Below are 21715 nucleotides of genomic sequence, written 5' to 3'. Positions count from 1 at the left end.
ATATATATATATATATATATATATATACACACACACACAATTATATTATTTATATTATTTAGTTTATTTTACATCTAGTTTCAATGTGGTCATTCCAGTGTCTGTATTTAGATAGTCTATCAGAATTTCCATTGCCGTGTCTCGCGCCCTTCCAGACAGTGCCAGGACTGCAAGCGCTTGCTTTTTCTTCTCCAAGTCTGTAACTCTCATGTTGACTTCATTCCTCCAACTTTCATAAGGCTTTCCTTCTTCAAATGTTGGTGGAACTCTGTAGTTACTAACCATCTTCTGCTACCAATGCTAGTTAGTAAAAGTAACTTCTCTTTTGGATCTGATAAAAAAACTGTTCTGCCATGCTCAACACCAAAACACATACAACCTCAAGAAGAGTATAAAACCCCAAAACATGTGCTACTGGCATGATAGTGCCCCCTAGCGGATTGTATGTAATGTAAACAAGTGAAAAACCACGAAGCAACAACGTTGTATTTATTTTAGTATTTATATATATTTTAAGGCTGTAGAAACCCTTCCCACACTCTTGCAATAACATATGTACAGTGCTGTATATATAGCTACTAAATTTTACTTACCAGGCTCTACAGAACTGCAGGTCTCGGTTCTGGTCCGACTCTGTTCTGTTTCTGCAGACCTACTCTGCAGCGACAAAGCTCACAATCAATGCTATAAACTCTTAAACCTACTAATTTTAACAACATACAGATATGTACTGCACAGCAGCTACAGCTGAATTTTATATGAGTACTCACCAGCTCGGTTCTGGTCGGGCTCGGTTCTGTTCGGCTACCCTGCAGCATGACGAAGCCCACTGCCCCATCAAGGTTGATGAGTGTGTGCTGCCACTCCAGGAAGGACACTCCGCACGGAAGGCTGCCTAGGATTTTCCACCACCTCAGCCCGGTTCCAAACCAGCACCGTGCAACCAGAACCAGGCCAAACCCCGCCGCGGTCTTTTCCCTGAAGCCTCCAGGATCCGGGTCACACTGAGTCCAGATCAGCTGCAGCCCAGCTACTCATCAGTGAAGATACAACTTGAAGGATGAGTTCTGCTTCAGATTTATTTCCTGCCAGTCCCGTGAGCTGATCCTTACAGAACTTACAGAACTTCTGACTTTGCTGCAAAAACTTTCCCTCCATTTGCAGAAAGCAGTGGTTGGAAGCAGTGTTGACTGCTGGGAAGTGAACTGATGGCTTCTTGGTAACGTAGTTCTTTAAACTGGCAAAATACTGTAGGCTTATTTGTCTTGTCTATATTTTTGATTTACTTCATTTTGTATATTGCTTCGTGTTGTCGTCTGTTGTTCTGTCTGTACAGCACTTTGGTTAGCCTTGTAGCTGTTTTAAGTGCAAATAAAATGGTATGGTATAGGCTTATTGAAAGAAAACTACAAAAATGGCAGTGCATGATTATTTTTTTATCGTGTACAATCTTACAGTACTTTGAAAAACCCTGAGAGAGCGAGTCTGCAGAAGTCAAGCCATGAAGTAATGAGGGACTCCTGTACACATGTTTTATAAACAAATGGCTGTGATGAACTGTTCAAACAGAACATTTGTAAACTTTATATTTGCTACAACTTGGTTTCAGTTTGATTACTTCAAAGTTTCTTCTTGCGTGGAACGTGTGGATATATTTTTTTGTTTGCGTTAGACACTGGTGTCCTGCGCAGGATTGTCTACGTTATCTACACAGACTGCATCCGACAGTGCAGCGGGCCCATGTACATCGTGAGTAAAAACCAAACAACTTGCAGCTTTTTTTATTCAAGAGCCGTCACATTGGAAACTTACATAACTTCAATTAAAGCTGTTGGATTAAATGGGTTAACTCCCACAAACACGTTGGAAAACTCACAGTGGATCTTGTTTTAACTCTGGTTTCTGTCTGTCAGGACCGTATGGTTCTGCTCGTGATGGGAAACATCGTCAACTGGTCTCTGTAAGTAAACGTTGGGCTTCTTCCGTACGTTGTGGAGCCAGGACCAGTGTTCACCTGCTGTCCTCCGTCTCTGCAGAGCCTCCTACGGCCTCATAGAAACACCCAATGACTTCGCCTCCTACCTGCTGGCCATCGCCATCTGCAACCTGCTGCTCTACTTTGCCTTCTACATCATCATGAAGGTGCGTGCCCAGAGCTGCATTTTCCATCAGGAAGCAGCTCAGCAGTTCTTACTCGTCATGTTCTTCATGTGTTTCAGCTTCGGAGCGGCGAGAGAATCAAGTGTCTGCCGCTGGTGTGTATTCTCTTCACGGCGGTGGTTTGGGGATTTGCACTCTACTTCTTCTTCCAGGGTCTGAGCACCTGGCAGGTCAGCAACACACATGCATCAGATTCTAGGCCGTGAGAACGGGTTCTATTTCTTTTTGGTTTGTACGTCATAAATTTCTTGTTCTGACAGAAAACTCCAGCAGAGTCTCGTGAGCACAACAGAGACTGCATCCTGTTGTCATTCTTCGACGACCATGACATCTGGCACTTCCTGTCCTCCATCGCCATGTTTGGATCTTTTCTGGTGGGTTTTGTTTTGTTGGTTGTAAGTGGAAATTTTTTAAACAGATTTTACTGATTAAAAATAAAGGAAACAATGAATTTGTTCCAGCCCACATCCAAAACAAAATGTGCACAACTCTCACTATAACAGTCATGATGTGCACAATAAAGGCGTTACTTCCACCTAATACCATCGTTAGGAGCGTTACATGGTGAAATATTAGTTAAATCCCCAAACATGAAGCTAATGATCACAGTTTCTGTAAGAACTCTGTGCAGCACAGATGGAGGCAGGAAAAAAGTTAGTTTGACGAAGTTTTCATATTTGTCCCCCATCACGGAGCAAAGAGAGAGAATTGGAAATAGCCTCCGTCTGTCTACATGTCTGTCCATGCATGTTGTGAGCATGTTAAGTTGAAAAATAAGTGAGGCATTGACTTCTATTTTTTTGTGTGGCTACCTATAGGTGTAAAAAAAACAAAAAACGCTATGTCAAAATCCAAGATGGCCACCACCATCTACTTTGATGAAATAAAAAGAGAAATCCAAGATGGCCTCAACTATCAATATGTAAATGGACTACCCCTATCTTTTAATGAAACTTTGCTTTCTAGTTTTTAATTGCTTAAAAGTGTAGTTTTCTCAAATACAGTATTTTTCACCGTACATGTTGCACTGCCCTATAAGTCGCATCAGTCCATATTTGTCTAAAAAAGTGGAAAAATTCATAAATATGTCGCTTCACCGTATACGTCGCATCTATTATGCTTCACCGCTGACAACCTGGAAATATGGGCCGGTGTTGTGCCAAAAATCGATTGGCTGCCAAATGGCGTGCACGGGAGGACTTTAACAAGATTAACACTTAAAAACAATTATTTGTTTGCTCGAAATTATAGTAAAGGTGTGTCTCAGTCTAACTTTTGCTTAATAAAAGGAGTAACGGTCAAATCAGCTGCATTTCAGAAGTATTCGCTACCTTGGCGCTCCGAGAGCGCACAGAGGGAGGGAAAAAAGGAAGGGGGAATGCTGCTCGTTTCTTCGTAATTTAACAAGATAAGTACCTGAAACAATTATTTCTTTGCTCAAAATTATAGCAAAGGTGTGTCTCAGTTGAACTTTTACTTAATAAATGCTCTTTAATGGTCAAATCAGCTGCATTTTGCAGCTGATTTGACAGTCGCTCCGAGCAGCGAGCAGAACAAAGGTGGGAACTCTGTGGCAAGCTGATTGTGTCATTAATAGCTGGTGAAGATTCTCAGTCATCCAGGACATGGTAAATTCAAAAAAGTTCATGACAAAAACAATAAAGTATAAAGTAAAGTATAATAAATAAAGTCCAGTTGTTTTTGTCTTGAAATTTTTTGAATTTGTCATTATAGCCATGTTTATCTATTACATGATACAACGGCATGCCTTACTGCTATTACTCTGCTGCTTTCAAGTGGCTGAAAGTGGTACTGCTCAATTTTTTTTCCAGTCATAATGAATGAAAACAGTCATCTCTCAGCCAAATATTGGTTTATAAATATGGGGAAAATTCCATAAATACGTCGCTTCGGTGTGTAAGTTGCAGGGCATGTAAATTATGCAAAAAACAGAGACTTATAGGCAGAAAAATACGGTAATTGGAGTGGCCAAAGATTAATCTACAATGTTCAAGGCCACCATTGGCCACCCACTGGCTCCACCGTTGCAGCTGGTGGTGGATTAAATGGAAACCTCCACTCCTGACATCACGCACATCATCTGCATAGATAATTCACTCTGACAGTAACCTGGCTGTGAGCACACCGGCGTGGCTTCAACACTCGGTCGTATAACTTCACAGAAAAAGACATTCCTGCTGCGAAGGTGGGCACGTCTGACTTCAGTAAATACACGACCGCTTAGTTGAAACGTTGGCGGGAGTATCGAGGTCTTCGACAGACTGGAGTGGGTGGAATTGATAAAAAGGTGGGGATCTTGATACAGTCGTCTTCACACCTGTAGTTTGTGCATTCATCGCTTGAGCAACTGTTTGTGCATCATTTTATGAAACTCAAGACAGCGATATCTAAAATCTGTGTATGTTGTATTATTATCGATGTGTGTGTGACCGAGTCATGCTTGTGCCCAAACAAATCCAGCTCGTCCCATTGCTCTAATCCAGCTATCAGACTTTTTTGGCTGCGTCTTCAACTTGACAGATGTGATAAAAATACTCCATGTAAGGAAGATGGCTGTACCTTGAGTCACTTTCAGGTACGCACGTTTCACGGTCGTCCTGGCGTCATTCAATTTCATTTCATCGATTTTCTTCCAACTTAAACCCGACTAAAAAGTGTGCTGCCATTGAAAAGTACACGGGCTGCTATAAGTGTTTGTACTATTATGGGTATTGCACAATCGTAGTCACATGACTAGTGTAAAAATAGCCTGAATGGAGCGCTGTGGCTCCGCCCCCTCACCAGGACCAGTCGCTCTGTGCTGCCTCTGATGATCTAAATTAAAAAAACTCAGCATACACCTTGTTGGAACTACAGAACAGATCCCCAGACCTGTTGGGGGAACAGATGAGGGTTTTATCCACTCCTTTTACTTTTCCGTCTTTTAGATTTTATTTATTTATTTTGGGGGGAGTTAGGTTGTGAACCCATTTTTTTTTCTAATGTTATTTAAAAAAAATAAAAATCTGTTTTTCACAGTAACTTCTGCCCACTTGAATGTCTTCCACCACAAACATTAAGGTTTACTTTCATTCCCAGTTCAGATCTAGTGCAGAAAAACACTCATCTCTAAAACTACAAACATTCAGTATTAAATCCCTCCTGATGGAGACTTTGAGTGCTGTTTGCCTTTTTTTGGTTTTCCTGGCAGGTGTTTCTGCTGCTCCGTCACTGCCTTGTCTTCGTGTGATGTTTTTTCTTTAACGTGTGGCAGATTGTCGAAGGTGATGAGCAGCTCTTCTAACAAGTCCATCATCTGAACATCCAGGTGCTTTTGACTCGAATGTTCATGGAGTCAGAGGCTGGTCGACACAAAGCGCAGCAGCAACACCTGCTCCAACAAAGGGGGTGGCTTGAGTTCAGATTTAGATGCTCCACTTTAATCAATCCTTTCCGTTTCCTCAGGTCCTCCTGACCATGGACGACGACCTGGACACCGTCCAGAGAGACAAGATCTTCGTCTTCTAGGCTCATCGGGTCTCCTGTGAGAAGCTCGGCTCGTCCTCTTTGCCTTATCGCCGTTTTCTCTTTGTCGTCTCATTTTCATGAAGCACAGCCGGATCCTGCAGGCGCTCAACCAGCCTCAGAGCCAGTCAGGTGGGGGTGGAGGACAGCACCCCCTCCCCCAATCACCTGTACAGACACTAATGTGCCAACGAAGAGCTGGATCAACGTCAAGCGATGCAAACATGTTGTCCTCTCACCGCCATCTTGGACGGTCTTGTTGTGGTCCATGTTTACGTGCTGCTGAAGGCGACGTGTGCTCTGACGTGCGCTCTGAATCCATCGACAGGAGACATCACTGAAATGATTGTACATGTGTGTTTACAAACTAACTGTGTGAACGAGTGTTTTTTTTTTTCTTCCGTCTGTCGGTGGCCTTCAATGTTCTGATCATCAGTCACAAACCGGGCTCGGGTCGGCCCGGTCCTCTAGCTCGCCGTCCTCGTCGGGAAGTGTCCATGATTGTATTTCCGTCCAGACGGCCCTCGTGTGGCTGCTGGGGTCATTTTGCACTGAAGTCTTTTACTGTGAAACGATGAGCGGTTACTGAATTAAAGTTCCCTTTTCAGATCCGTGGTGCTTTCTTCTCTTTTTGTTCTCGTGTGTGTCCATGAGGGATTAACTAAATAAAACTGACGCACATGAATATTTATAAAAACTAGTATATTTAAATATATGATGAAAAAATATACACATGAGCACAAAGTCATATTAAAGTCAGGACTGGGATCCTGCTGTGTAAACATTAAGAAAGAAAAACTAACAGCTTCACAAACTCATCAGATCTTAACATTTGTTTTTCTGCCAAACCACGAGACGTTTCATCGAGTGCGTTGGAAACATCTGTGGCAACGGGACAGATGTCAGCTGCGGTTTTAGGAGCGTGATTGTACTTGGCGTAAAATAAAATCCTCCATCCTCTGTCGCAGGATTCCCTGAAGGTCTCTGAAAACATCACGGCGCTGACACGTCGTTAACGCCCCCCCCCCCGTCAGAGTCTGGGGGACGTGTCCTCAGTAATGGTAGACTCTGATCTGGTTGTTTTCGTCCAAACCCAGCTGGACCAGGCTGCTCTTGGAGGACGGGGCTTGGTAGCGCGTTAACAGAGGTCTGGAGGGCGGAGTTAAAGACAACGACAGCTGAAGACATTTACACGGTGTGACGTGTAAAGGTCAAAGGTTAAAAGAAAGGTGAAGGGACTGAATAAAAAGCTGCAAAGACTAAATGATGCTCAAAAACTGAACCAGGTTACAGACCAGTCTCTTTCTGACAAAGGAAATCTAAAAAATAAATACATTAAAAAAGGCCAGAATAAAACTTTATACAATTAAAACTGTTGATCTTCATGCTCCGGATTATTTGTCACATGTCCTAAAATGCAATGTTCATCTTACTCCGAGTCCCTTTAAGACAAGTATCAAACTCCAGGCCCACGGGCCAGTTATGGCCCTTGTTAAGATCTGATCTGTCCCTCCAAGATGACATAAAAGAAAAACATTTTATGATCAACACTTCATGGAGTGCAGACTTCCTGTGACAGCTGGCTAACTTTGAAGCTATTTTTTATTTATTTTTTCCGTCATCTTTGATTTTGATGTGGAAACATCAGATAAACAATGTGAACTTATTTCTATACATGAATGTTTCTGTTCAGTGCCCTGAGACGACTTCCGCTGTGACTTGATGCTATAAAAATAAACTGAACTGAAACAAAGACCGTCGAACAAGACCGATCAAACTCTTGTTGAAGAAAAAAGAAAAGATCTCTGATATCTGACTGGGGTTAATGTTTGGACTGAAACTGGTCCGTGGCTTGGACTGAAACTGGTCCGTGTCTTGGACCAAGTGTTTAATTTTGGCCCACTTGTGTAACTTTGGTTTGACAGCCCTGCAGAGTTCTGAGTCGATCCAGGATTCAGACTGTGCTGCAGGCACCACCTTTCACTGAAACACGTTAGCCTGACTTAGATTTAGAGTTACAAACTGCAAAGATAAGAGTACCACATGCAGAGCATCACCAAACTAACAGCAAACTAATACAGCAGTGTTCGGCCTGATTATTTCCAAGCAATATGAATTTTGAGCTACATTTCTTCATTACACACGGCTCCAGCATGATGCAACAAACTTTTGCAGGTTGCTGCTTCTCAAGTTTAATCTTGGTTTTATGGCCTCACTGCAGACGTAACATTTATCATGTTTAACACAACATGCCCCAACATGGTCTCTGAGACTCTGCAGCCCCAAAGCCACATAATGGAGTGTAATGACCTCAGTTTATTGTGACATCATATTCTTGTAACTCTTCACTACTTGTGCATCATAAAGTCAACCATTTCCCATGACCATGGTGGTTAGTCATAAAGCGCATTACTTGTTAGTAGAGCTGTCATTTCTAACTCGGAGCCCAACCAGACCCGGATTAGGGCCGGGCCATAATAATGTGCTTTATGTGCGGGCCGGGTCGGTGTCGGGCTTTTGGTTGCATCAGCAGACGCGCGCAGCTGATGATCCAGTTATATGGCAACATGGCTTGCCATACAATCACCTGCCACACACGGCCATTTGACCGCGTCCTGATCGGCCTTGAAAGAGGTAAAATAAAGTTCAGTTAATCTTCAGATTGACCACTGCCATCGATCCAGCTAAAGCCCAAATGGACGTTCATTCGGCCGCTGCACTCAGCGGACGCACGCGGCCGACGACCCAAACAGGTGAGATTCCAAAATATCCTGCAGACATCAGAGCAGGGTCCATGTCTGAATAATGCAGAATGCAGACAGAAGCAGGGGTTTAATGAGCTTTGACGGCCATGAAAGGACAAACACCCCCTCAGCTCTGATCTTCTGCCCACTTAGCCGCACACATCCGCTGACCATTAATAACTATATAAGCAGTCAAAGCTCAATTAAAAATGTTGTGGTGTTTTAGGGTTTGAACCTGTAATTACTGTTAATTTGTCAGGTTGGGTGGGGTTCAGAAACGATGGCTACAGGCTGGGGCCGAGTCGGGTCGGATTTTTTGGGCCCAAATGCAACTCTACGTTAGAAGTGGTGGACACTGCTTTGCTAATCCGTTAACAGTGGAACTAATTGTTCATTTAGCAAATTAACGCTTTCGCCAACTTTGGAAACCATTAGCAGAATTAACCTCAGCTAAATTAGGTTTCACCTTCTCTAAGAAAGACGTACTTTACATACTTATAGACAATTATAACAATGACTTGCTCATAAACACTATTATCTTTCTTTTATTTGCAATGCTCTTTTTGAATTGAGTTGCCTGCCCAACGCATGTTCTTTGTTCAATCTTTTTTCGGCTGCTCTCTTCTTCAGGGGTCACCACAGTGAACTAACTCGCATGAAGACTTGGAAATTGTTTTTACTCTGGATGCTCTTCCTGACACAACCACAGACCACCGAGCTACCACAGCCCTCTGTGTGGAGCACAGAGCTGCTGTCTAGGGGAGCAGATGGTGGGGGTTAAGGGCCTTGCTCAAGGGCCCAGAGTGGGGCAAATGAAGGTGGAGGCAGGTGTGGGTGCTTCACCGTTTCAACCCACATTTTGATGTTGTCGGTGCAGGGAGTTGAACCGACGACCTTCTGATCACAGGCCCACCTTCTCTAACCTCTGCGCCACCACTCCGTCTATGTTCTTTGTTCAATAAAGTTAGAAAATAAAATAAAACAAATTCACAATCTTGCTCCTGTCTGTTGTGGGCGTGTCTCAAACAGCCCGTTAGGCACGCTATTGGCTTACGACGTGTTCACGTGACAAGACGTGATTGGTCGACGCAGCTTCAGCTGCAAGGAGACGAAGACGTGTGACGCAGTCGTCTGAGCGGTTTAACGTTAGTTTTAACTTTTTTTTAATTTTTTTTTTACCTGTTTAGCATTAGCGAAGCTAACGTTTTAGTTAGCGAAATATGGGTTAATGAGACTAACTTGGAAAAATAATCCACAGCTGTATTTTGTTGAAGATGTGCACAAACCGAACAGGTGAACAAACCAGCGTAGTCCCATTTAAGACAATTTAGTTTTGAAAAGTGTACGCAACACTCCATCTAGTGACGATGCACAGGAGTATGAAGTTTCTTTAAAGTATTTTGAGCAGATCAGAAGTTTTGGACAGAGACTATACCATCATACCTTCTGATGTGTGTTTACAACGTTACTCCAGGGAGCGGGTTTATTTACGCTCCTTTTGTGTCTGTTTTTTTAACGTCGCAATAAAAACAGTTTATCAGGCTTTCAAACAACTTAAAGAAATTAATGTATTCCTGAATTTAATGTGCTTTTACATTAGCAAAATACAATTTCAGATTTAAATGAACTAAAACATTTTAAAGCCTTGTGATGTACGATGTGTTACAACACAACTGGTTTGAGTTCTCAGCCCCCCGATCATGTTTGTGACTGAAGTGGTGCCAGAAGGATACATGCTGGTGTCTTTCCTGCGCAGGTCCAGCCACCTCTTGTTGCCATCGATCAGTCCCTGCAGCCGCTGGCCGTCCGCCTCCACCGACCTCAGGCTGCGTGCACGACACACAAACACACTTTAAGGATGAGTGATGGAACATTTTGAATGTGGAGGTCGTTTTCTAACCTGTCATGAGCCAACGTTTGCTGCGGGCGGTCTTACCTGACAGGAGTGTGTGATGGGTAAGCTGGGGAGGTCTTCGGATCAACAGCTGCTCCTGGAGAACATGAGAACAGTTCAGAACCACAAACTGGAACAGAATCCAAACAAGAGTTGGTGTTGTGTTCAAATATACATACCAGGGAATATCTGTCTCCATCTGCTGTTAATGAGGTCCTCTGAGGCTCTCAGGCTGCTGCCGATGGGGCTGCTGAAGAGAGGAGAGCTGCTCTGAGGCCCCCAGCTCCAGAGGGGCTCCGGGAGCCTCGCAGCTGGAGGAGGGACGAAGGAGCTGGGGGCCCAGCTGTGAGTCTGGGGAAGAACTGACACAGAGGTGGGAGGTAGTCTGGAGTGAAGTGTGGAGAGAGGGGTGTAAGGTGTGCTGCTCTCCCCCGGGGCCAGTGAACCCAGAGCGCTCAGAACCGTGTTGAGCTGGCCTGAGATCTGCTGCAGGGACTCTGCTAGCTGCTGGACTTTGGCCGGGACAGAGGGATGACCTGATGGAAGAACGAGAACAGAAACGTTGCAGACATGAGTGCATCTGGAAAGTTTCAATACAATCTGTCTAGTGGTTTAGTAGATATTTTGCTAACAGACAACAGGGTTGGCATTAATAATTATTGACAGTTTCATGTTTGGCCTCATTGAGCCCCTGCGTGCTGCAAACAGGACTGGGCGTGTCGGGGCATGGAGCTGCTGCTTTGGTGGTGAGCTCAAACGTTGCTCTGTGAACACAAATGGATGAGCTGGATCATCCTGCAGTGATCAATCTGAGCCGTACTCATCAATAAACTGTCAACTGCACAACAAGTTTGCAAAAATGAGCACGTGTTCATTAAAATAATCATTCTTGAGTTGAAGTTTTACGAGAAGAAATCCAGAAGAGAATCCCTACGGTAGATGCTCTGTGCTACGTGAGTGCACAGTTTCCATTTATTGGAATAAAATTAGAGAATAAAAGTGAAAAAGACAGGATCCAAAGATTTGGTGGAAAAGACAAACGAGTAAATGCAGTTCCCCCCCAGAGTGAAGAGGGACAACTGGAAACTCCTTCCATTCATCTGTCCGTCTGTGTTGCGAGCATAAATTAAAAAATAAGTGAGGTAGTGTCTTTCATTTTGGTGTGGGGCTGCATCTAGGAGTGATTTGTTTCAAAAATGGGGTTAACACGTCAAAATTAAAGAAGGCTGCCACCATATATGTCCATCCATCTTATGAGCTGGATAACGAAAAATACGCAACGTGCCGACTTCTGTTTTAGTCTGTGGCTACATCGAGTCGTAAGAAAGGTCGCCATCAAAAAATGGGTTGCTACATCAAACAAACAAGATGGCCACCACTCTGAGTGTGTGTCCCTCTGTTCTTCTCTACAGCAACTCCTGCCCACTTTCATATCTTGCATTATTTCCATTCCCTGTTCAATTCCAGCCCAGAAAAACATTTATCTAGAAAACTGCATTCACTATTCAAATCCCTCAGAGGGACAGCGTACCACTTGTTTCCAGCTGGATATCTAGAGTCTGACATCAAGTCCATGTTTTTTATTAAAACACTGAAACTAAAGCAGCACAAGACAGAACAATGTTAATCTCTGTCATGTGAATAAATCTGTACGAAAACATGATTTCCTCTTCGTTCCATTTCTTTGTTGTGTTGGCGGTCACCTGTGCCGTGCGGTGGCTCTGTGGTGCTGCTGATGTCTGACTCGCTCACATCAAACGTTACCTTTCTGTCTTCAGCCAGAAGAGACGGATCATCAAACACGGGCTGAAAGAAGAAAACCACTCAGGCTCACACTGACTTTCTAATAAGGAACAAACAAAAAACAGAGAATATCCAAAGTGCCCGTTATGAACAGAGCTTGATGCAACAGTAAGATCTCAGGAGGAACATCTGTAACAGTTTTCTCCTGACCTCAGCCATGGAGCTCTCCAGCTGCTGCAGCTGCTCCTCCTTCTTCCTGAGCAGGGAGTTTCCTCTCTGAACTGTCCGCTGCAGCTCGGCCACGTCTCTGGACTCCTAAAGGAATCAGAGAGAGAAATTGTTGTTTGGTGCTTCTGTTTCTGATTATCGGCCCAGTCAGGCTTCTTCAGGTCCTTCCTGCACCTGCTGGAGGGTGCTCATCATCTCCTCCGTCAGTCCTCCCAGTGTGGGGTCCTGAGAGCTGCTCGTCTGTGCTGCCTGCAGAGCTGCCTGTCTCTCCATCAGACGGCTGCTCTCTCTCTGCAGGAAGACTTTGGTCTTCTGGATGGAGGTGCCGTGTGAGGACACATAACGCCGAAACCTGACAACCAATAATCAGGATGATTATATTTTCAGACAAACAGTCAAACACATTTTGTTCTTCTTACTCGTCCATGCTGCTATGGCTGTCAGGTCCAGGGGAGAGAGACGGCTCCTTCAGGTCCTCCACATGTAGTGATGAGTCTCTCCAATCACTAGAGGATCTTCTCTTCTTCTCAGCCTTCTTTCTGTCCTGCTCTGGCTTGGGGGAAGTGTTCCCTCCTCCATTTTGTTCCAGCTCTCTGACAAAGCAAGACAGTCAAGTTTAAAAATGCAAAAATATGATACATCTTTCTGCCAGTCTAAACTGGTCAAATTTACTTTTTTTTCCTGTGGTTTCAAATATAAAAATGTCTCTTCAGTGTTTTTAGGAAAGACAGACAAAAGATAAAAAGGTCTGAGGGATGAATGTTGCATCATGGATAGGGGAGCTGTACCTGACTCTGCTGTTGAGGTGCTCACATCTCTCCTGTAGCACAATCACCTTGCTCTCCAGTCGCTCCTTGTCCTCCCTGGCTCTCTTGCTCTCCTCTCTGGTTTTGTCCCTTTCCTTCTTCAGTCTCTCCTCTGCCTCCTTGGCTTCATTCCTCTCCATTCTGGCTCTGTGGGCAAGTTCTCGAGCTTGTGCCACCTCCTCCCTCATTCTGTGCAGCTCCTCCTTTAGTTGGTCTCTCTCTTTGACCAGCCGAGGTAAAGCCTGAACACAAGAAAGGAAGAACATTTTCATTAGCACGACAACAATAAAACACAAATCAGACATTTTGTTTTAGGTCCCCTGAAGAAGATATGAAGAAAATAAAACATGACCAAGTACACACCCCTGAGGTTCTCCAAAGGTCCGAGTTAACCACTTTTGAGCTTCAATAGAAATCGTAAAACCTTTTTAATTCAATAATAAGAACATTTAAGTGTTAGGAGGTTGCACCTCTAGTCGTCTGTCTAAATCCTCCTCTTCTTCCCCAAGCTTCTTCCTCCTCTTCTTTAGATCTGCTGCCTGACAGGAAACAGACACGATCGGTCCATGAGGATTTGTTTTGTGTTGAAGCAATTTAAATTAAATAAGAAGAACCTTGGTTTGAAGCGTGGCCTCCTGGCTCATCAGTTCTTTCTCTCTTAACTCCAGCCGATCTGACAGATCCCGCAGTTCTGATTCCTGTGTGAAGAAGACAAGACTTACAAGAAGTGGTGGTTAGATATGTAGATACTTTACTGCAAACCTGTGTGTATCCCATCTCACCTTGCGCGAGTGCCCCAGCTGAGTCTTTTGCGTTTGTGCGTCGAGCTGCAGGCGGAGTTTCTCCAGCTGGACGGCATGTGATGCCTGCAGCTGCTCTCGGTCGTCCTGCAGAGTGCGCAGCAATCGCTCCCTCAGAGCCGTCTCCTGAAACAAACACATTAAGACCCTCCATGAGTTGCTCGAGTAGAAAACTTAGAGGATAAAACCTTAAAGAAAAACACTTCCTTCACTACTGTGCTTTAATCCGTTACTCAAATTTTCTGATGATGTTTTTAATTCCAAGTACTTTGTTCATGTGTACCAATAATTAAAAATATATTATTTTCATCTCAGAATATGTATGAGTGCATATGTATAAGGTCTGAAGCATCATTTTTACTATTTAGGTATTTTACTGAAGATTTTGTAATCTTTGATCCACAGCTCCTCCTTGTTTAGAGCAAGAGTACCACATATGGCACATTATACACCTGTCAAACCATTATACAACATAACAGCATTATATAGCAATGGCCCAGACAAACAAAGACCTTGTATAACTTTTGATCTTGATTTGTGGCCTTGACCTTGAAGCTAGGTGATTAAATTGTAGGCAACCCTCTGTGTAGTAATGATGCATACTCGTATCAAGTTTCATCAATTAGCTTGAGCAAATCAGAAGTTATGGTTGGGACAAGTGAAAGTTTACGTACAGAAGGACGGAGATTGAACCATATACATCCATTTTTGGACAGGTGCATAAAAACCAACACCAAAACATTAAAATAGAGTTGAGAGCATAATAAGTGTGCTCTGACTTTTAGTAGCAGTACATTGTACTGTGTAGATAAAGTCAGCAAACAACAAATGGATTTTAGTAAAAATGTGGAAATTATTTGGAGCTGTAAAGCTACTTTACAGTAGAAAAATTGATTCAAAATTTACACAGGTAATTAAAAAAAAAGGACTTTACATGACTGAAGTGACATTTATATAATAACAGCTTTTGGGAGATTTTCTTACACATTTTAACTTTTGAGTCGTGTAAACCTACGTGTTCGACACAAATGTTTCATTTCTTATTCAATTCATACATCAAATCTTTGGCATAACGTCAGTTGAGATCATCTTAAAAGTAAGTCCCGCAGGACTTCTGGGCTCAGGAGAGAAAAGCTGATGGATGTTGGGGTTTTGGGCAGCAGCTGCATCGGCAGCCTTGAGTTTAATCGGGAATGTTCTAGTTGACTGTTGTTCAGAGTGCTGCATGTTAGACTGAACAAAGTTCTCCACAAGCTAAACGTTAAACCCTGTCGGACCTCGTCCAGGTATTTCTCTCGGACGCTGTTCATCTCCCTCCTGTGGTCGTCCCTCAGCTGCTCCAGCTTGCTGTCGTGATCACGCTGCACTTCGTCTCTCACTTCCTGGAGCACATCGGACAGCTGGGCAAACGCCCAATGGTTCAATTAAAAAAAAGAAGAGAGAAACCTGATTTGAACTTCAAGCTTCGTTTACAAGGAAAAACCAATAATGATGAAATATTGTCCGTGTGTGTGTTTGTGTTCCCGAACCTCTCTGTGGTACTCTGCCAGCTGCTGCTCAGGTCGTGGACTCATCAGCAGCTCCCTCCTCCTCTCCGTGCTGCTGACCTTTATACAGACAAATTACTGTCAATGCAAGCTGATCATTAATCTGTTCGGGCAGTGAGCACCATCGAACAGATCAAATCTTCTTCTTCTTGTGAAGCTTGTCAGTTCAACTGGTAAAGGTTCAAATTTAAGTGTTTTCATAATGTAATCTTTGTTAAAAATATTAAAACAAAACATTTAGTCAGATACAGATGCTCTCCTCATCAACTCTGAGCTCATGCCAGATGCATAAACGTTTTAACCACTGAGATAAGAAACGGGGTGTTTGTTTTGTGACAGTCACCTCTTGTTTCAGAGAGTTCAGTTTCTCCTCCTGCTCTCTCTGGAGCCTCCTCTTCTCAGCCTGCAGCTCCTCCTCTGATTCTGCCTTCAGACGTTCGATGTTCTGCTTCTTCTGGGCCTCCAGCTTACTACGTGCTGCTGTGCATTCCTCCTCCAGAGCCATCTGCAACTCCTTCACCATCAGGTCACTCTCTTCCCTGAACATAACAAGAGGACCGCATATGACGCATTATACATCCACACTGATAATAGGATCATGCTGCTAACAGAACCATGCTACGAACAGGACCACACAGCAAACAAGACTACCAAGACTACACTGCTAACAGAAACACACTGCTACCAAGACCATGCTGCTAACAGAGCCACACTGCTAACAGGACCACACTGAAAACAAGACCACCAAGACTACACTGCTAACAGAAACACACTGCTACCAAGACCACAGTGCTAACAGGACCACACTGCTAACAGAACCACATTGCTACCAAGACCACACTGCTAACAGGACCACACTGCTAACAGGACCACACTGTTAACAGGACCATCAAGACTACACTGCTAACAGAACCACATTGCTACCAAGGCCATGCTGCAACAAGACCATTGCTGCTAACAGAAACACAATGCTAACAGGACCACACTGCTAACAAGACTACAAAGACTACACTGCTAACAGAACCACAATGCTAACAGAACCACATTGCTACCAAGATCATGCTGCTAACAGTACCATGCTGCTAACAGTACCATGCTGCTAACAGTAAGTGTTTTTATGACACTATTTTAATTTTTATTGCTTTTTATTGTTGTATATTGTTGTCTGTACTTTATATTGCATGTATTTATGTTGTATGTCTAAAACAGGTCTCTCTTGCAAATGAGTCCTTGTGACTCAATGAGACTTTCTGTATAAATAAAGGTTAAATAAAAAAATAAAAAATACATAAATGAAACTATTATACAGCAATATATAACAATGGCCTAGAGAAACAAAGACCTTGTATAACCTTTGACCTTGATTTGTGACCTTGGAGCTGGGGTGATGATAAGTGTATGCAACACTCTGTCTAGTGATGATGCATGTGAGCATGAAGTTTTGTTAAATTATCTTGAGCCGATCAGAAGCGATGGCCTTCAACAGACATGAAAAACACACACCAACATTAAAACAGTGTTAAAGTTCATCCAAAGTCTGATGAGATATTTCTCTTCTCATCAACTTCATACTCAGTACTAGTTACTCCACACTGAACGTATAATTCGAAAAGAAGTATTTTGTGCTTTCCTGCCGACAGTAAACACCCATCAGTAGCTCTGATTGCTCATCCTGAACTTTGTCTACGGTTTGATACTTCCTGTTGGGTTTTCCTTTTTCTTTTGTTCAGAGAGAAGTTGCAAGTTCTCTTTAGTCACGGTCACTGGAGGACAAGAAAGGATTTACAAGTGTTTCCACTGTTACAAGAACTACTACTTCAAAGTTTGGATTGGCAGGGATTCATCAACCTGAGTGGTGGTCCACCCAGATCATCCAGTACACGATCCATGATAAGACAGGAAGTGATGGCTGAATCAGAGCCAGTCTGTACATTCATGTGTTTAAAAGAAATAAAACTGTTGAGTGTGTTTGGTGTGAGGGCTCAGTCCATTCATTGCTGTCATAACGTGCTTCAAGTGTTCTCGATTACTTTTCATATTGAAAACGTCAGATCAAGCACTAGACCCTAGAACCTTGACCCTAGAACCATGGCATTAAGACTACTGGTTCATCCACTAAAAATGTGCAGTACCGTGCCAAAGGTTTAAGCCAGGAACCGATATTGTTGTGTCCCCTGTCACAGAGCAATGAGGGGGACACGTCCATTCATGCATGTTGTGAGCATGACAACTTGAAAAGTAAGTGACGTACCAGTTTGGTGAGTGGAAGCATCTAGGCTAAAAAAGCTTACTAGTGAAAAATGTGTTGTCCAAAATCCAAGATGACCACCACCATATTAAAAATATGTGTGAACGGTAAGTCTGTGGATGGAAGGGGGGGATGTGTAAACCAGCCACCCCATCATTGGAGGAAACTATGTTTTTTAAATGTTTTGAATACAAGGATCGTTTCTTAGAGTTTCCAGAAGCTGAATGGGAGCCCACAGACTTCCCACTGAGGTGCCTTGATACAGCACTCTGGGAACAGCCTATTCGTTCAGCAATTTCTTTCTGTGTCTTACCCTCTTGCTTGAGGGTGTCAATGATGGCCTTCTGGACAGCAGTCAGGTCGGCAGTCTTACCCATGATTGTGGTTTTGAGTAATGAACAAGGCTGGGAGTTTTTAAAAGCCTCAGGAATCTTTTGCAGGTGTTTAGAGTTACGTCGTTGATTCATATGGTTAGGTTAACAGCTTGTTTAGAAAACCTTTTCATGATATGCTAATTTTTTGGGACAGGCATTTTGGGTTTTCATGAGCTGTATGCCATAATTATCAGTATTAAAACAATTAAAGACCTGAAATATTTCAGTTGGTGTGCAATGAATCTGAAATATATGAAAGTTTCATTTTTATCATTACATTATGGAAAATAATGACCTTTATCACAATATGCTAATTTTTTGAGAAGGACCTGTACATCTGGACCTACCATTCTGTGTTTGTCTCTCCTTCCTGTCCTCTCAAACCAGCAGATGGCTGCTTGTCCCGAGCCTGGTTCTGCTGGAGGTTTCTCCTTGCTAAAAGAGAGGTTTTCCTTTCCACTGTTGCCTTCGTGCTTGCTCAGGATGGAAGGTGACAAAATGAAGATTCAACGAGTCTGCTGCTTCCTTAGATAGAGAACTTTACTAAATGGCTTTTTATGTATGTGAACATTTCTGTTCAGTGCCCTGAGACAACTTTGTTGTGAACTGGTGCTTTATAAATAAACTGAATTGAATTGTTTCCTCAAATTATTGGGGAGACTGAAGATTAATCTATGGTGGTTAAGGCCACCATCAGTCACCCCCTGGCTCCGCAATTCCACCTGGTCATGAATAAAATCATTCCCTCTACTCACCGAGCTCCGTTATTCTTGGACAATCAAAATACAGAAAGAAAAAAAACTAAAAATATATATGCATATCACTTGTTGTACTGTACTGTACTGTAATTACAAAACGGACTACAGACCTGTTGTTGGGGGATCATCAGAGGTTTCTTTCCACTTATATCTAATCCAGTTGTTTTTGTTTAATGTTGAGAAGCCTAATAAAACTTGTTCAAATTACTTTAATCAGTGAAAATACCTGGGATAATTATTGATTCCTCCACAACTTTAGACAAAGTCACAGAAAAATGACAGCTAAAAAAAGGCCCGAAAAGTTTTGCACCAGAAGATGAATTTAGTTTTTCCACACACACACACCTTTCTTTCTGTATCATAAACAATGACAATGAGGGATCTGTTGAGTGTTTGTCTCATATTTTAATCCTTTTCTTATGTTCTTTTAAGTAAAACCCAAAATTAAAAAAAGGGCAGACTTTCTTTTTCCCATGACTTTACATTAGTTGATCACCTGAAGGATGATGGATCTCGCAGGTCTTGTGTCTGGTCTTTAAAGAAATGACTATCAGATACAGTTCCTCGGCTCTCGATACATTTTCAAGCCAGTTTTCTTCTGGTGGTTTCCCTAATTTGTTTTGAGGACTTGCCGCACTTCATCCAACAAGACAAAAAGTTTTAAACTAATAAATCTGGACAGAAAATAAGTTTTCAAAGACGTTAAAAATGAAAGAACTTTCACCTGAAAATCCATTTCAGAAGACGCCATAAATGATAAGAAACCGACGCCTGCGTCTCAAATTGAGCGTTTCCTGCACCTCATCCTGACCTGAGTTTTTGTTGCTGCTCCTCCCTCTCCTTCTTGACAGACTCTCTTAGCTCCTCCAATCTTCCATCCAACTCCTCGTTCAGCCTCGCCTCCTCCTCCCTTCTCTTAGACAGCAGATGCTGCCGCAGCGCTCTGAGGACACAGAGAAAGCACTTTAAAAAAATAAAAATAAAATCAATGGTAGCAGTATCTGAGGTAAATAGACAAAAGTACACCTCAGTCTTTCTTCACTCTCCTCCCTCAGTTTCCTTTCTTCTTCTTCCTTGTCTCTTTTCAGCTGCTCCTGGAGAAGAGACGTTCTTTTTTCCTTCTCCTTCAACAAGTGCTCCTTCTCCTCCTCTTCCTCCTGCCTTTGTCTCACATTCCTTTCCTCCCTCTTTGCCCTGGTCCCAGCCTCCTCTTCTTTCTCTCTTTCCTTCTTGTATCTCCTGCTCACCTCTTCTTCAAAAGTGCTTGCTTGCTTTTTCAAGATAGGTTTGGCATCTTCAAGTTGGCCATCCAGACTCCGGACGGGCCGACCCCTGGAGGTTTCAGGTCTCTGGACTCCCACGGACGTGCCACGACTCGGTGCTTTCTGATGATTGGAGCCCCCTTGTTCTGAGATGGAGGAGTTGGAGAGCGTAGGGGACAGGTTGGACTGGTGGAGGACAAGTCGGTCAACTTTATGGGATGGAGGGTTGTCCGTGTCTTTGGGCAGGATCAGACTGGAGGAGAAGAAGAAGAGGAAGGTGTTTCAGTAGCTTCAACAGCATTATATTAATGGAAAAGTTGGGTTTGCGTCTCAAAAACAAGTGGTTTCTCCTCAAGGGGAGGTGTTCAGCACCTAATATTTTCACAACTGCCAGTTTACCGCTTTTAAAATACACCTATCAGCCATAACATTATGACCACAAACAAATAAAATGGGGGATAAAAGGGTCTCATTACAACATCATTTGATGTGAGCTGAAAGAATTGGACTACCATAAAGATTTGGATGAATTTAACAAAGATCAAAACATTAGGGCTAGAGAACAGTCAAAACCTCTCCACAAGTGTAACTTATGTGGTCAGGCGATGTTAAAATGGTCTAAAGAAAGATAATTATCTCTCAGACTAAACTATATATTCAACTTCAATCTTTCCATTCTTTGTCTTCCCCCATCTCTACTGGTGTGCACCAAGATTCTGTCCTTGGGTCCCTCCTCTTCATTATTTACATTCTTCCCTTAAATCATATTTTCTGTCAATTTGGTGTCTATTTTCATTGTTACGCAGATGACACCAAGCTCTACATGCCTACCAATCCTAACTTTATGCTCCCACCTTCCATCCTCACTGATTGTCTCAGTGAGCTCAATCACTGGTTTTCCTACAATTTTCTTCAACTAAACAGTGATAAAACAAAACTCAACCTTGTTAGTATCAAAAGCACTGTTTCCAAATCTGAACGTTTTCTCCTTCCAATTAACAACTCACTGTTTTCCGCCTCCCCTCGGGTCAAGAGTCTGGTTGTCATCCTCGACAGCTCACTGTTCTTCACGTATGTTACTCAGTCTGCTTATTTCCACCTTTGTAACATTAACAGTCTCCATTCTTCTCTCACTTCTCATTCCACTGCCATTGTGGTCCACAGTCTTGTGACCTCCAACCTCAATTACTCCAATTCCCTTCTTTTTGGCCTCCCCAATAAATCCCTTCATAAGCTACAGATAGTTTAGAACTCTGCTGCTCGTGAAATTACCCAAACCCCTCCTATAATCACATCACTCCCATCCTGCAGCAGCTTCACTGGCTCCCAGTTAAATCCTGCATCATCTTCAAAATTCTTCTTTACAGATGTAAAGCCATCCACAATCTTGCCCCTCCATATTTATATGACTTACTGCATATCTCTCCATCCCCTGCCGCTCCCTCAGATCTACCTCCTCCCTCCACCTCTCTGTATCTTCTGCCCACCATAGGGAGCAGGGCATTCAGCCGCTCTGCTCCTCAACTCTGGACCTCACTACATTTTAACCTATAAAACATCACTTCTCTCTCTCTCACTGTTCCAAACTGGACTGAAAACCATCTCTTTACATCAACATGTCCCTCA

General features: G+C 43.0%; 2 protein-coding genes across 4 annotated transcripts in view; one reads left to right on the top strand and one right to left on the bottom strand.

Moving 5' to 3' along the window:
• Nucleotides 1–5900, top strand: part of sidt2 (SID1 transmembrane family, member 2) — a 42288-nt gene extending 36388 nt beyond the window's left edge. For all 3 annotated transcript variants that reach the window (XM_037677426.1, XM_037677425.1, XM_037677428.1), the window contains 6 exons: nucleotides 1673–1749; nucleotides 1914–1960; nucleotides 2037–2142; nucleotides 2220–2330; nucleotides 2421–2534; nucleotides 5626–5900. In XM_037677426.1, coding sequence (XP_037533354.1) covers nucleotides 1673–1749; nucleotides 1914–1960; nucleotides 2037–2142; nucleotides 2220–2330; nucleotides 2421–2534; nucleotides 5626–5688 — 518 coding nt within the window. In that variant the 3' untranslated portion in view covers nucleotides 5689–5900. The remainder of the gene's footprint in view (nucleotides 1–1672; nucleotides 1750–1913; nucleotides 1961–2036; nucleotides 2143–2219; nucleotides 2331–2420; nucleotides 2535–5625) is intronic.
• Nucleotides 5901–6406: 506 nt separating this feature from the next.
• Nucleotides 6407–21715, bottom strand: part of LOC119410544 (centrosomal protein of 164 kDa) — a 30484-nt gene continuing 15175 nt past the window's right edge. The window contains exons 11-27 of the mRNA XM_037677424.1: nucleotides 19854–20342; nucleotides 19639–19770; nucleotides 15791–15986; nucleotides 15430–15507; nucleotides 15178–15300; nucleotides 13883–14026; nucleotides 13715–13798; nucleotides 13571–13639; nucleotides 13083–13342; nucleotides 12714–12887; nucleotides 12469–12646; nucleotides 12277–12381; nucleotides 12027–12129; nucleotides 10503–10859; nucleotides 10366–10420; nucleotides 10163–10255; nucleotides 6407–6834 (exon numbers count right to left, since the gene is read on the bottom strand). Of these exons, the coding sequence (XP_037533352.1) occupies nucleotides 6738–6834; nucleotides 10163–10255; nucleotides 10366–10420; nucleotides 10503–10859; nucleotides 12027–12129; nucleotides 12277–12381; nucleotides 12469–12646; nucleotides 12714–12887; nucleotides 13083–13342; nucleotides 13571–13639; nucleotides 13715–13798; nucleotides 13883–14026; nucleotides 15178–15300; nucleotides 15430–15507; nucleotides 15791–15986; nucleotides 19639–19770; nucleotides 19854–20342 (2737 nt within the window). The 3' untranslated portion in view covers nucleotides 6407–6737. The remainder of the gene's footprint in view (nucleotides 6835–10162; nucleotides 10256–10365; nucleotides 10421–10502; nucleotides 10860–12026; nucleotides 12130–12276; nucleotides 12382–12468; nucleotides 12647–12713; nucleotides 12888–13082; nucleotides 13343–13570; nucleotides 13640–13714; nucleotides 13799–13882; nucleotides 14027–15177; nucleotides 15301–15429; nucleotides 15508–15790; nucleotides 15987–19638; nucleotides 19771–19853; nucleotides 20343–21715) is intronic.

The sequence above is a fragment of the Nematolebias whitei genome, chromosome 6 (assembly GCF_014905685.2).
Source record: "Nematolebias whitei isolate Nwh7 chromosome 6, NemWhi1, whole genome shotgun sequence".
In the NCBI taxonomy this organism is placed as follows: Eukaryota; Metazoa; Chordata; class Actinopteri; order Cyprinodontiformes; family Rivulidae; genus Nematolebias; species Nematolebias whitei.
The sequence above is the reverse complement of the archived record's forward strand: the minus strand, read 5'-3'. Positions and strand labels throughout refer to the sequence as shown.